Here is a 15,764-nt window from a genome sequence, read left to right as displayed (position 1 = left end):
TATATGGAAATCTTTGATATATTTTCACCTTGATAACTCTCCATCTTCCATCTTTTACCTTGCATCTTTTACCTTGCGTTAGAGGTACGAAATGCACGCTCGTCACCTCGTCATTTCCATCCTAAAATGATTTTTGACGACCTGCTTGTTAACCTAGCTCGCCCAAATAGCGACCTGTTGATGAGTTTGGATTATCAGTAAAATTTATAGATATTTGAAAAATGAATACGAATGAAAATAATGTTGAAAAGAAATAAGGTAGAGCCGGTTAAACTTTGTGAGTATTTTGGTGTGGTGCAATAATAGAAGTCTTTCAGAATTCCGGAAATGTCCGATGCACATCTTATTACACAAAACATTCGCTTAAAAAGTGGGCATTCGATCGAGTTGGGCATACTACCCATAGTTCTATGCGTCTACGCACACAGAGACACTACCATATACCGCATAACACATTCCGTTTTGGGATAATGTACATCCGCGATTACAACGCGGCCTAATTACATAGCGCAATAAGTGCACACTTATCATCAGAGGTTTCATTTAATAAAAACATAGAATTTCATAACTGAATTAAAATTGCAAGGTACGGAATTGAAGTACATAGGAAAAGGGAAAGAAAAGTTCAAGAAAACATTGAAGTAACTGTAACGCCTCTACTTTCACTTCAAGGGTAAACATTGACTCAAGACACAACACAAGCGCAGGTGTAGGGAATTTTCTGAGAGGGGGAGGTGAACCAAAACGTTATTGATATCATATTTATTTTGTACTTTTTTTATCGCCTGCATGGAGTTTAATAGGTTAGCTACCAATATCAAAACGAATTTAAATTGACAAACGAATTTACAACGTTTGCTATGAAGGATGAATGAGAACTAAAGTCACATAGTTTTCATCCTGCACGTGAATTCGATGAATGTTGGCAATTGATATCGGATGACACAAACTTTCAGGAATTTTACCCACTCACCCCCTCCGCCTAATTTGAATTTAATTTTTTATCCGATATCGATCTCTTTCATAAAAGAATTCCACGTTGATTCTTCTCGGATGTTTTTGATTGAATCTTTTTATTAGATAATCGATACTACATTCTGATCTCGATCTCTCTCTTTCATTTTCCCACCAAAATCAAAGGAGGTCCTACCCTCATGACCCCTCTAGATCCGCCAATACAACACGTGTGAAACAGATATTGAGAAATCAATTATGAATTAATGTCGGAGCACGCCGCTGCTCTTGCCTTTGTAGTGACAAAAGCCATTGTGAGCCTACTACATTGTACCAACTGGCTACGGAAAAAATGATGACCCTATCGCCACCTTTAGTTTATGAAAAGTACAACGTAGTTCGTGGGATTTCCCTATCCCACAATGCCCGCACGGAAGAGTTTGGTTTGTGTGCAAACGAACTATGGCGGAAGTTTTGGTTTACGTTCCAACGAACCCTGGCGGAAGTTTGCTAGTTGGGAAAAGAAACTGGGTTACCAACACCTAAACAATCTAAGGAGAGGTTAAACTATAAAGGAAAAGAGGGGTCGTTTAAGACTAGAGATCGTTGACCCAGGGGCGTACATGGCTCCTTTATGAGGGTGAGAAAATGTGTACTTACTACCAAAATACCCGCGTTATCCCCGACTTTAATCACGCTCAACATCGTTCAGACTTGAAGTTGTAAAATAAAATATGAGTTACTGATTCCAGACCCAAGAAAAAGACAAGTGTAGACTGGATAGAATTCTGGTTGACACAAAGTGAAATATTTAAGAATGAGAATATAGTGTTTGATTGGGTTTTTTGTTTGTTTGGTTTTTTTTCAATTTTGGGCCCAAATTAAGGGCATGCAAGAACAAAGCACATACATGTTCAAAGTAAACTACCAGAGAGGGGGGAAATCTAAATGATACACATACATAAAATGTCCACTTGAAATATAATTTGGAATGAAATTGCGAAGAATGTGAATGTCAGTCAGGTTGAAGTGAAGAGAATGTCCTGGTAGAGAGCATGGAGAGTTTCAGAAATAATATGATTGATTACAATGAGTGAAAGTGAAAAAGATGATTGCGAGAAAAGATTTATTGAGATGCTGTTTGAAACTGAAATAGAAATGCAATACATTTAAAAAATAATACATCTTAAGTCCTTTTTGTTTGGGCAACCAGAAACTCATTCGAACAACCTGAGAAAAATGTATGTTGATCCCAAATCAGAAAAAAAGATGGGGCGGGGGGGGGGGGGGGGCATAACCTATGCCCGAAGGTCTGTGGTTTAACAATGATCTGTTCTAAAGAACTGCACGCCAATGTTTAAATTAAATCCATTCTCACATATAATGCAAATACTGACCAGTTAATCTTAAATTTTATCACTCCCTTCCGAATATTTAAGTACCAGTTAGGTATTACATGTATATGCGCGATTTCGGTTTAATATGGCATTTAAAGAAATTGGGGATCAGGTAGAGCTTTGGCTTCAAATGGACCCAGGCTTCAAATGGGTCCAGGTGAGGTAAATATAATGAAAAATATGATATCAACAAAATGTTATTAAGACGCCTTTGGGTGAGTGGATCCAATCTGCGATTGGATTGTGGCTGTTTGTCATTTTGATTTTACCCACCCTTTTTTGATGGCAGGCAGCTGTTTATGGTATTTTTGTCTGTTTTGGAATTGTATTAGGTTTATGAGGGGTCAACCTAAGATACATGTATACTGTACAATTCTTATTCTAGTCTGAATGACCCCCTTTTTTCCTATGTACATTTTGTTGCAATGCCATTATGGTGCAGGGGGTCAGTTTGGATTATAATTTACCTAAGATGTGTAATACCCTTTATTTAAGTCCCCCTTTTCCGACCCCATTTTTGTACTTGTTAATCATATTTTACTACTTTTCGTCATTTACTTCAATAAATGACATTTTTTCACTTGTACATGGTGTTACGTGTTGTTTGCCTGCTTTTAACAAAAAACAAGTTCAGTCGCTTGGCAGGAGAACTAAGGAACATAAATAACAATTTGAGTAGGAATTATGTACATAAAAATTGATAAAAGTTTGACGGCTGATTGATATTTAGACACTGGGAAGGGACTCTTATTTACATGTATTTACTTAGTAAATAATTATTTGTCATACAAGTGAAAACCACTGTGCGTTGTATCATAGCACACAAAGCTGTTAATTATAATATAAATACAAACAGTTTAGGATAAGATACATATTGATAGCTAAAACGACGCCAAGTATCATTAGTTTGTTGTCATTGAAAAAAGACTTTGATTTTGCCCGACATTTGCGTAAGCTGTTTCCGTAAAAAAAAAAAATAAAGGTAATAATTAAAGTAAATTAAGCTCATTTGAGTGTTTATTATCACAGCAAATTCTACTGGAAATCATTGACCACGACTAATGCGCGGGCGCCGAATACAAATAGCCCATATAGAGACGTCACCACTGCCAGTGAAGGGGCTGCAATTAATATTTAGGACTATGCTCGGCGCTTATGGCCATTGGGCAGGGAGGGGTCTTTATCGTGTCACGCCTGCTAGCTGTGACACGGTGTCTCGATTTTTGCGGTCTCATCCGAAGGACCGTCCCATTTAGTCGCCTCGTATTACAAGCAATGGGTACTGAGGACCTATTCTAACCCGGATCCCCACGGGACAAACCATGATAGAAGTTGCACTAAATTATTCGTGTAGGTGTAGAGTACCCTAATATTTAGCAAATGTATCATGGATGTCATATCTTGTACTGGCGTACGGATCTTCATAATTAGCTAAAATGTCCTTGTGTGCCCCAATTTAAGTATAAAATTCACAAATCGTTGTTTTCAATGGGGTTAATGGGTAGGATTCTATATTTTTTAAATCATAAGTTGTATACAAAAAATGCTTGCATTTCATTCTCTAGCAGGTATTTACTTTCTCACTTTAAATACTCGCTGTTCAAATATAATTTAAATGATAAAAATTATTGATATTATTATTTGATAAACATGTTCAGTTATCAGTACTGATATAGTATATGGAATATAAGTTATAATTTCTTAATTATAGTTCATGGTTTTCTTTTTTGAATTTCAGAATGAAAGGTTTATTTACAAGTTTAATTCAACTAAATATCATAATTAATAATAAGAAAATAAATGGTACGCACTGAGTGTATAGCTATATTACACATATAGGCTTAATAAACATGACATTATACGAATACCGTTGACTGCTAGAGTTTGTATATGAAAATAGAATATACTAGTAATTTTAAGTAGATGTATTCCAAGTTTATGTTCATTGATGGACTGTGTTATTGTGATTGCAATAACTAAACCTTTGTGTAATTATACATATTTTCAGCGTCTTCGCTTTAACTAAGCGGTTGACTTTAATTCTATGTTGTTTTGTTTCAGTCTTTGGGGGAGGGGATGATTGGCACAGCGTCTAATCTTAAATTCAACTATTTGTGTCCACATTGTTTGGCTACCGACGGATGTACTGAAGTGCAGTGTTCGTGGCAACAAATGCATCGCGTCGGAGATTTTGTGACCATATTTTTTTCCTTCTAAATTTGGGACCCCTTGAAAGAGGTACATGGTCACCCCTTTCTACTACCTAATACTGCAATTAAATGCAGAACAATGTGGCATTTTTCAAAGCTATGTAGTTAATACTTAGCTGTACCATATTTATCTTTATGGTTGTTTACATCTCAGTGGGTCTTTTTGACGTCATCAGGAAGGGAGATAAGCCGCGACCATCAAAGATCATTTTCGTGATCAAATACATTTTATCAGCTGTTATGACGTTATATTGAAGTGAAAAAAAAAATGAATTCTTCTTTGATAAACCTTGATTAATGAATCCCCATACACAACTCAATTTCTTCGGAATATTGTTTCACGTGACCTTTCAAATACCCGGATTAGCTGACCCCCACTACTTATTATCTAAAAAATATGTAGCAGTGTGACAATTTTGTAAATAACTTTTAAGTTTTATGATTTAAAGGAATTGAATTTGCAATTGATAAGATTGTATAATAAAGTTCTACTAGAAACTTATGCCAAAACAATGGCAAGCAGCTTTGATTTTATTTTATTTCCAATTTATGTAATTAGTTTTTCCCGCCAAAGGTTTGGTGAGCGTTTGGCGCCTCTTATAGTCATGTGACTTTACACCAGGGTTGGAATTTTTCATATTGTCTAGTGGGTTTGAAGTGTTCAGACGTTTGAGTTTTAATTATAGTTGGAGCTATTTCGCCATCATGGTATGTTTGGTTTTTCTTTGGTTTTATGGAAGCAATAGCATCGCAGTTGGCGCTCTAAATTATATTGCTAATATCTAACAAAGTGCATGTTTAACTTTTATTGCAGTTGCACCAAAGAAGCTTTGATATATAGATTACAGCTTTGCAATTGATAAATATTAAGCCTAAAGTCCATAACTTTGGTAAGTTATACTATTTAGACTGTTTAAGCAATATAAAAGTCAACTAAAGCAATAATATAAATAATTTGTTTTTAATCTTAGTTTTCTCACTTATTAAATATAAATAAGTTCGGTGGATCACTTTTATAAAATTGTGATTAAAGTGCTTGAATATCATTTGATATAACTTTATGCTAAGTTTCAAGTGATACAATATATGTATAAAATTGTATATGTATTTGGCGTCATTTTGATATGCGGCTTTCTGTTTGTTAAAGGGCATTTCAATTTATACTATTTATTGTGCAATTAACTGTGCAAGTTAATGGACTTACATGGATGAAATAAAAACATGAACATTTAACAAGGATGTACGCTGTTGTTGTGTTTCTATGAACGCATCGTGAGTTACACACACACACACACACATATATTTATATATATATATATATATATGTGTGTGTGTGTGTGTGTGTGTCCCACAATGCACCGCGCATTGTAACGTAGCGCAAGGTGACAAATTCTTATAATAGTACCTTACCCGTAAAGACGCCATTTTGATTAAAACTTACGATGCCAGGCTATTGCTGTATCTATAGTTGTAAAAACAAACGGATTCCTAGTGTGGATTTAAAGTTCTTCATAAAGTTCAAGTTTCTTTATTCACTCAAACCAACAATACGTGGTACATGAAGTCAAGTACATGTGATACATTCCAATGGGAAACGAGATACAGGGAAGAGATACACAAATATAATCATGTTCACATAATGGCAGGACAGAAAAAAAAAGGAAGCGAGGAAGAAAAACGCAAACGAAATTAGATTATATATATGAGTTATGGAGGACATACTAAATCATATATTTTTGTTGTACACAAACATAGGTTTCTCAATGTTTTAACACTTGTAGTTGACATTATTTCAGAATATTTAACCACAATTGGATTTGTACAATGCCTTGAATGTAAGGATTGTTTTCTTATGGCACGCATTGATTTGCATTCTAAAATAAAATGAAACTCGTCTACAATTGACCTGAATTACAAAGTGTACAAAATACCTAAAGACCCTCACCTGAGACCTAATTGGGTTTCCGCCATTAAGAGAAACGATTGGGTGCCCATGGAGCATTCGAGGGTATTTGCCAAACACATTTCATCAGCAGTAAATAAAGTTATTTTATTTATTTTATGTTTATTCTAGATGTTAAGAAAGATACACGTTACCGCACTACGTGCCCTTATACTACGTTATAGAGAAAAGATACACGTTACCGTACTACGTGCCCTTATACTACGTTATAGAGAAAAGATACACGTTACCGTACTACGTGCCCTTATACTACGTTATAGAGAAAAGATACACGTTACCGCACTACGTGCCCTTATACTACGTTATAGAGAAAAGAACCGTAACCCTGTATTTCTGGTCGGCAAGGTATCGCCGCCATGAAGTTACCATGCATGTTGGAAACATAAAGCTTCCTAGAAATGTAAATTAGGTATAACTGAGGATTTGTAAGAACACACACACACACACACACAGAGAGAGAGAGAGAGAGAGAGAGAGAGAGAGAGAGAGAGAGAGAGATGAGGCGACCGCCACCTAAATAAAGTGGCAGCCGCCATATAATTTAAATGACGGTTGCCAGTTAAATTAAGTGGCGGCCATCACATAGATCATATCTCCCCACTTTACTATATTCGATGGTCATATTCCTAATTTTTCGCGGGGCCTCCGTGGCTGAGTGGTTAGAGCATCGCGCTCAAAATCACACGGCCTCTCACCTCTGTCGGCGCGGGTTCAAATCCCGCTCGCGCCGGTAAGTGAGAAAGTTTCCGAGTTTACTTTCGGAAGGTCGGTGGTATCTTCCCAGGTACATTGTATCTGGGTTCTCTCTTCCACCAATAAAAACTGGCGCCATCATATAACTGAAAATTTGTGTGTGGCGGAAAACAACAAAACGAACAAACAAACAAAAGATAAGACAGCTTTTAAGTTAAGATAGCTTCACGAAACTCTCGTAAGACAAAGATGTGCCCTAAGAGTGGTCTGATACATATCTTAGTCTTCAGATAGCTTCATAGACATGCCACCAGGTATTTAAGATACTGTCTACAATAGAACCACACAAATAGCTACCAATGAATATGTATAACGAATATCGTAAGATGCCCAATTCACAATTAACACGCCTATCAAGTATTAATCCCTAATGCTATAGTGTCGTGGATTTGGCTTTTTGTTTCTTTACCAAAGAACTCTCCAAAGTCACCCTCTACCTAAATGTCTGATTTGCGAAACTTCTGTGAAAGCCTAGCAAGATAATGGAAGCTATTGTGATTTCTGTTCGATAAATCAACCGGAAAGCAACTCAGTATATCTACATGCTAGATTCTTTCCAAACAGAGATTTCTATAAGATCTAATTTAAGGATTCTAACTCTGCTGAAGTAAGTTATGTAACTCATCAATATAGAATGCTTAAAAAAAACAGCAATGATAGGCGGACGAAAATAGTGGACAATACAATATGCCTACGCCTGATCATTGTATGACCACGCCGTATACAGTACCTGGTGGTATTGAATTCCTGTCACTTGACCCTTTTTAATTCGTATTACAACCCGCCTACTGGATCCATCGTAGTTACAGGCTTCCAGCTTATATCTACCGTTGTCTGCCCAATAGAGTATGTTACTGACAGTGTCGACAGAGAGAGCCAACACACGAATCAAACCCGTGTGCGCTATCACGACCCTGTCGCTCCCATCCATGGAGGCTCGCTCAATGCGGGGATTAGGACCATTGTCGGAAAAGAACATCAATCTGTTAAAACATTTAAAAATGACAAATGGCGATCAAGAAGTGTTTATGAAACACTGATAACATGCATCGATGGCCAAACTCCAAAATCATGAAGTGATAAATTTGGTGCAAAAATAAAGGTCTTGTCAAAGTGATACACATGAAACATGAAAGCTCTATCCTCACCTATTCAAAAGTTATGACCAAGGTTAATTCTTTTTTTTATCAACGGCGGTCAAACCCCAAGGTAAAGGTAGCGAAGTCAAACGTGTTGGTACCAAAAAACAATGATTTTTTTTTCACACGGAATAGAAACGTGAAAAATAAAAGCCATATCGGCATATATGCATATATGCTTTCTCCTCCTAGGCACCTGATCCCACCTTTGGTGTGTCCAGGGGTCCCAACTATCTATTTTGTATTGCATGTAGGAGTTATGAGATTGATCACTGTTTGTTATCTTCACCTTGCATTGAAACGATATGGCAAAGGTTGAAGTTGTTTCGGACAAACAGACAAACCTAATACTATATGAGCCCGAATATCAGATTATGGTGTCAAAATGTTCACAAAATTATGTTATCGTGTATGAATTAAATGATTAGAAAAGCGTAAAAAGGATTGACAAGGAATTTGATTAGCACTAAAATGAGAATTTGAAATCGATGCATACATTTATAGAATTATTGACAGTACTAGCCTGTCCAACGTATAAAATATTGTTTGTAATAATCCAAGATTGACTGCGGAATGTTTATTCACTGTCTGTGTGAGTACGCATGATAATTTCATCATGATGGAAGGTGAAGATAACGAACAGTGATCAATCTCATAACTCCTATAATCAATACAAAAAGAAAGTTGGGCAAACCCGGCCCCCTGGACACACCAGAGGTGGGATCATGTGCCTAGGAGGAGTAAGCATCCCCAGTCAATCGGTCACACCTGCCGTGAGCCCTATATCTTGATCAGGTAAACAGAGTTAACCGTAGTCAAAATAAGTGTGCGAAGAACGGCCTAACAATCGGTATGAAACACATCAGACAACATTTGACCCAGTGATAGGTTGTATTGGCAAACTAGATCGTTATAACGACCATAGACTTTACGAATTCTGCTTTTAAACGAGACTGTTGAAACCCCTGTAACATTAGTTTGTTTGTCTGTAACCTGCCTCGATTTAAAAATTGGCCATACGCAGAACAAGCTCTTCCGTATCGAATGAGTTGAGAGATGTACACCATATGCAAGTGATATTGGAATATTGTTACATAGATATAGGAAGTTGGCGATGGAGAAGCTGAAATCATTGCGTTTATCATAAAGTTGAGTTGTTAGTTTACCGTTAATATATACTTTCAATGAAATATATAAGTATGAAGCAGAAATGGACGACTCTGTGGTGGCTTTTATTTTGAGTTCACTGGGATATATCGAATTGACATATGAATAAAAATTATTATTGTAAATAAATAATACATCATCGTTATTCTAAACGTCGAATTGAAGGCCACAACAAGAGATTTTTTCTCACGTAGAAGATTCTGAATACATTATGTATCATAGAAATAAATATAGATATCAGCTAACAAAGGACCACAATTTGTGCCCATGGAAATTCCAACATACTGTTGGAAGACCTTATCATCAAAGACTACGAAGATATTGTCAATAAGGAAGCATATTTTTTATTTCAACTTCAGAGTACTTGTGCGTGGAATCAGAATGGTGTTTAGCAAAGTAATTTTTGGATTTGTTTATCGTGAGGATTGGTCAGGTAATGTGTTGAAAAGTCATACGTTTTGATGTTGTTGATTTGAGAAAAGTTAATTAGAATTGTTTAGAATCCGCATTTGATTTGCAACATCTCTGGCATATGTAGACACACAATACGTTTGAAGTTTCTCCTTCACAGCTGTTAATATTTTCGTGAGGAGCAAAATTAGGGACTTGGTAGAACACTTACTGGGTCCAGAAATATGATGAATTTAGAAGTTTACTTGCAATAGAATTATAAGTGTTACGTTTTACTGTGTTTGTAAACTATACAACAGTACATTTGTGACCAATTCATCTCGGAAAGTCTTCATCGTCCGTATTGTTGTTGGATGAAGACTGTTATCGGCAATTGCTCCAAAAATATTAATAGTATTTCTGATAGTGACATTTTTTTTCTTGATTAATTGTAAAGTACAAGTTATTGTATAAGTCAATAAATGATATTTAAAATAACATAACAATTGGATCAGATATCGAAACGATTCATTTAGTAAAAATATTGTGGTTTTAGTACCATGCATGATTAATCCGAACCATATATTTGGTGCTTGTACCAATGTGTTTTGTTGTATATGTATTTAAATTAGATCTCGCAATGGATCAATATTTTCTGGAGACTTTAAACTTAAGTAGGTTTGAGTTTACTATGATATTCCTGCCTTTACTGTATTACAAAAAATACAATATATCTGTTCATGGTCATAGTTCTGACGTCATCAATGTGTACAACATTTTACCCATCTTCAGGATCTAGCGCTATTCCTTCTGGCTGTTTCAAGTCTTTTTCAACAACGACTTTATATATGGTGGCATTGCTAGTGTAAGCTGCTTTCATTGCAATCCAGTGCAGTAAGGAGTCACACCAATACAAGTTCTTTGAAACATAGTCAAATGCGATCTGTCCAAGAGATCCAGACCTCCCTTTGAACGTGATTGAATGTTTTTCTATGCGATTCTGCCAAATGCTGAAGTTTGAAAATGCGTTAATTTCATTTCCTATGCTTGTAAACATGGTGTTTTTATTTGGATCAGACGTGATGCTGGTAATCTCGACTATGGGAGGAAGTATCTCGGTAGTAACGTTGGCATAGTGCATCACCTGAACTCTGGGTATTTCTGTGATGGTAATTATCATGGCAGGATTCCACACTCCCAAAATGAGACCCTTGTCTCCAGGAATACCTTCAATAAAAGAGTCAATGAAAAGGTATAGTTGTTTGCTATATATTTGCGTTATCATGAACTAATTTGCAAGCTACGCAGGACACTTAAGGTGACGAATGAACTCGGTATGATAATGAGATCATAATGAGCTGATAAGTCATGACAGTTGCTCCGCCTTGATCAATCCATATTTGGATACACATACAGAAACTCTATTTTTAGGATGGTATAAAAATTTATCGGAATATTGTCTTTATTCTACGCTTAAAATAAATCAATTTCCCCTGATTTGACAACACATCAGAAGGCATTAGACGTTTTCGACTGGTCGTTTTTCTGAAGTAACAGAAAATTGTTTAGATAAATTTTCATTCGACTGGTATTTCGTGATGAGTAACAAAAATCCGTAGAGTACAAATCTCATCGAAGAAAAAGGCGCGATGAGTAGGATCATGTGATCGAAAAAAATGGCGGAGGGAGACGAGCACAAGTCGTAAGTATTTTTCACTTGGCTTTTTGTCATGCTATTTTAAAGGTATTTCATAATAAAATAGATGTATTTGAAATAAGAATAGATAAGGATTTTTTCCCTGAGCTTATGATGTCAAACAGACACTCAGAACGTTTACTATGGACTTGCTTTGAGTGAGTCCGAAATTCCTCCAACAGTAACGGGCTGTTTCGTCACGTGCATATGATATATATTATATCATATTGTATTGTACTCTTCACTGCATAGCATTTTGTTACAGGTTCTGGCAAGAAGTTCAGCTAAATTATCAGGATGGCTTCTCCTTTAAGCAAGTGTTGGACCAAAACACAATAAGAAGATTAGAGAATGGAGGTAATTTTTGAAAATTCTAAATGAAAGTGATAGGTACTGTAAGTGTTATGCAGATTAATTAAACTTTGAAATGGCAGATGAAATGTACAACTTTTATAGTTGAATCCAAACACATTTGTCCATATGATATCACTGATTTCAGGCATTTAGCTGTTGTATTTTACTACAAAAAGATTGCCGAATTTAATTAATAAAAATAATATTATAATCTCGGTTGTCATGCAGATTCAAAGTAGTGAAAACATTTTCTGATATAAATAATAGGATATTCTATCTTTTAATCACTGCATTTTTATCTATTATAATTCACTTATCTCCAGATGAAGAATTACTAGCACAAATGAGAGAAAAATCAGGCATCTAAAGTTAATGCAACCATGGCAACAGAATGTACAAATTTTCTTGAGGATGAAGCAAGTAAGTAAAGGAAAGGTGCAAATTACTATTTCAGAAACTGGATTTATTAAAAAATATTGAAATGTTTAGAAGGGGGGGGGGGTCGTTGCTAAAATTTAAAGGATTTGTAGGAAGTAAATTTAGCAAGCTAATTGGTTGGATTTTTTTCTTAGACAATTCATGATGTTAAGGGAATTTATGAATACACTGTATTTGCCTGGACATATATATACTTAGGCAGTCCTCAAAAATTTTCCATTGTAGATATGTGCCTGCATTCAAGGAAATGCAGAACTGAAGGCATTTGCAGAATTTTTAATCATAACACTCAATGTATACATATGATTGGATATTTTAAACTATTTGGTACTTTCTATAGTTGTTTGGGAGGTTGGTGTTACCCAGAACACGCCCCCCCCCCCTCCTTAAAATTTTCAAATTGAAGGTAAATCGTGGTCGTTAAAAGAAGCAAGTAATACTTTTTCCACTCTCAAAGACATATAAAACAAAATATTTTAAATTTACACCTTTTATGGGAGAACGTATATCCTGAAAATTGTGTCATTTTAAATTATTCATTTTACCTCATTAAAAAGGACAGAAAAAGTAGTACAACTGACTACATAGGAGACATATTTCAAGTGCTATAAAATCAGAAGGCACTTGGGACCTCAAGACAGCAAAAGCCCCCCCCCCCCCCCTCCCCCCCCCCCCCCATGAGAATAAAACTCTTAACCTTCTTTTTCCTTTTTCCTTTTACATAAGTAAACATTTTTGTTTCAGGCGATATTGAAGATTCCTCTGCCAGTACTTCTTTAGGTGAGACTACTAGTACGTCATGTAACAATGCATGCTGGAGTAGAGAAGCCACTGAGTTTTTGATTCATCTGTATGAAGAATATGAAGAGAAAATGGAGGATCCAAGAAAGAAGAACAAAGATATTTGGAAGTTAATTACACAGGGGTTAAAAAATGGTGGCTTTGAATTTTCGCAGACCAAAGTGGAAGGCAAATGGAGAAGTTTAATCGCTTCTCATAAAACTCTGAGGGATAATAAAACTAAAACTGGGCAAAAGCGTAAAACTTTTCAACATTTTGAAATAATAGATGCCATTCTGGCTAAGCGTCATGATGTTCATCCATTATTGTTATCGGGCTCCGATGTAAATACATCAACAGCAACTGTTACAAAATTTTCATTCTCTGTTAGAGTCGAAAGAATGATTTCAAGGGAAATACAGACTCCAGCACTTTAGACAAAGAAAGGGTGGCCTCTGAAACTTCTCCCGAAAATAGCAGAAAAAGCACATCTGCATCAGCATGCAGACGACGTGAAAAAAGAAAGTTTGCTAGTACTTCAGAATCAGGTACAAAGTTGATAGAAGTTGTATTAGAAATGGAAAAACAAAGAAAGGTTGAAAGGGAGGAAAGAGAGAGAAAAAGAGACGAGCGAGCAAAAGAAAAAAATGACCTCTTAAGACAATTTTTGGAAATTATGAAAAACAAATAGAATGGTATTCATGTATTGAAAACGACTATATCAGCAGTATATTTTCTTTTTCAGGTTGCTATAAAATTTGTGAATTGCCACTACACATTTTGAAGAAATTTTTGAGTTTGTTCAAAGGGATGATCTTAATTGTAAATTGTTTTTAGTTTGTAAAAAGTTCAGAAATGTAGTCTACCTCACAAGAACTGAAATAATCATTCACATTGAAACACTTACAATTGACTGTGGCATGAAGTTGATGCCAGACTTGGAAAAAGTGACAATAATTGGACTAAGTGGTGGGCAGAAAACCAGTAATATACAGCCAATTATCAACTTATTTGATGTGAACTTTCAAAAACTTGAAAGTCTTGTCCTGAAAGGATTTTTTTTTAAAGAATAATTGTTTTCAGTTACTGAGTTCTTTGTCACATGTAGAGTTACAGGTTTTGAAATTTGTGTTGTGTGATTACAGAACAGTTGGAGAACTGAAATGTATTCTAGAAATAATTCCCACTCTTAGATATTGTGATGTTGCATGCAATTTGGAAACTGTTTTGGACTATCATGTTTTTGCAGAATTAGCCAATGAATTGGTTGGTCAGGTGAACTTAAATCTGAATACTTTGGAAATGGTGCCATCACGTCTGCTCAGACACAAAAGAGCAGAGTACAGAGCTAAGTGGCCAACAGGGCAGTTGTTTGTTAGGCTGGATTTGCTGCATTCTACTAGATTTTAGCAAAGTCATATTTGTTGAACATTTGAATTGTTTGCTGTAAATTGCTATTCAATGTAGAAAAAATCACTTACCATTGGGGTCATTTGTGGCTGAATTTTACTAGATTTTATCAGTCATGTTTATTTAATATTTGAAATGTTTGCTGTGAATTCCTAGTCAATGCAGAAAAGATCATCTGGGTATTTTCTGGTCAGTTGTTTTATACTTGAAAGTTTATTCATGTATAAACATTACATTGTTGATTTTTTGTATTTTTATTATTTTTCAGTTTCACTTGTTTATATTACTTTACATATGAAAAGATTATTCAAATGTACAATTGTCTATATTTTTTCTACAACTTTTCTTTTTACAAATTTTGCTCAAGTAGAGTTTACATTTTCTTATGCCATTTTTAGTTATATTTCTTATTAAAGAATTACAATTTTATGCCATTTTCAGAGTTCTCATTTCTCATAGGATATGAAAGTAAAAAAGTCCCGATAGTCTCAACCAAGTTTGTGCACATGACTGTAAACGTTTACCATCTGTGTATGCTACTGTACAGTTGTTGATTAACATGTATTTGTAAAGTTCAGTGAACTTTGATAATATTGCCTGTATGGCAAAATAATCAGAGCAGTTAAGGAGGAATACTACACTAGAGAAATTTGATAGTATAACAAAAAGATGGGGGATTTATATTGAAAAACTTCCAAAATTTACTCTATTTAGTCAAAAAATGTCGTTTTCGTACAAATTAATATGAATATAATTTAAAACTCCTCCTGGATTTGAACCAGCGATCGACAGATTATGTGCTACTTTAATAGGCAATTAAATCCAACATGAATAGACAAATATTGCCGATAGTTTTATTTGAGTTTTAAAAGGAAGTTGGCCATTATAATGATGTAGTACGTCTCCTTAACCCTGCTTTCATTTACAGTGCTCAAACCTTACTTTGTGGGTTTAAATTCCCTTTTATCAAGTGTAAGAAAGGCGAATAAGGTTTCGGATGAAACCGCAAGAACCATAGTCCAGTGTTAATTGCTCAAAGATGGCAATGAAAGAACCTGCATTCTGCTTGGATTTGAATATGTACATGTATATTAAATTGCACATAGATCTTTA

General features: G+C 35.3%; 1 protein-coding gene across 1 annotated transcript in view; it reads right to left on the bottom strand.

The window, feature by feature from the left end:
• The window catches only part of LOC125678817 (low-density lipoprotein receptor-related protein 4-like), a 141,342-nt gene that overhangs the window by 103,500 nt on the left and 22,078 nt on the right, over positions 1-15,764 (bottom strand). Inside the window, exons 2-3 of the mRNA XM_056157235.1 lie at positions 10,756-11,200; positions 8,008-8,260 (exon numbers count right to left, since the gene is read on the bottom strand). Of these exons, the coding sequence (XP_056013210.1) occupies positions 8,008-8,260; positions 10,756-11,200 (698 nt within the window). The remainder of the gene's footprint in view (positions 1-8,007; positions 8,261-10,755; positions 11,201-15,764) is intronic.

Source organism: Ostrea edulis, chromosome 2, assembly GCF_947568905.1.
Source record: "Ostrea edulis chromosome 2, xbOstEdul1.1, whole genome shotgun sequence".
NCBI classification, from domain to species: Eukaryota; Metazoa; Mollusca; class Bivalvia; order Ostreida; family Ostreidae; genus Ostrea; species Ostrea edulis.
This window is presented reverse-complemented; position numbering and strand designations above follow the sequence as displayed.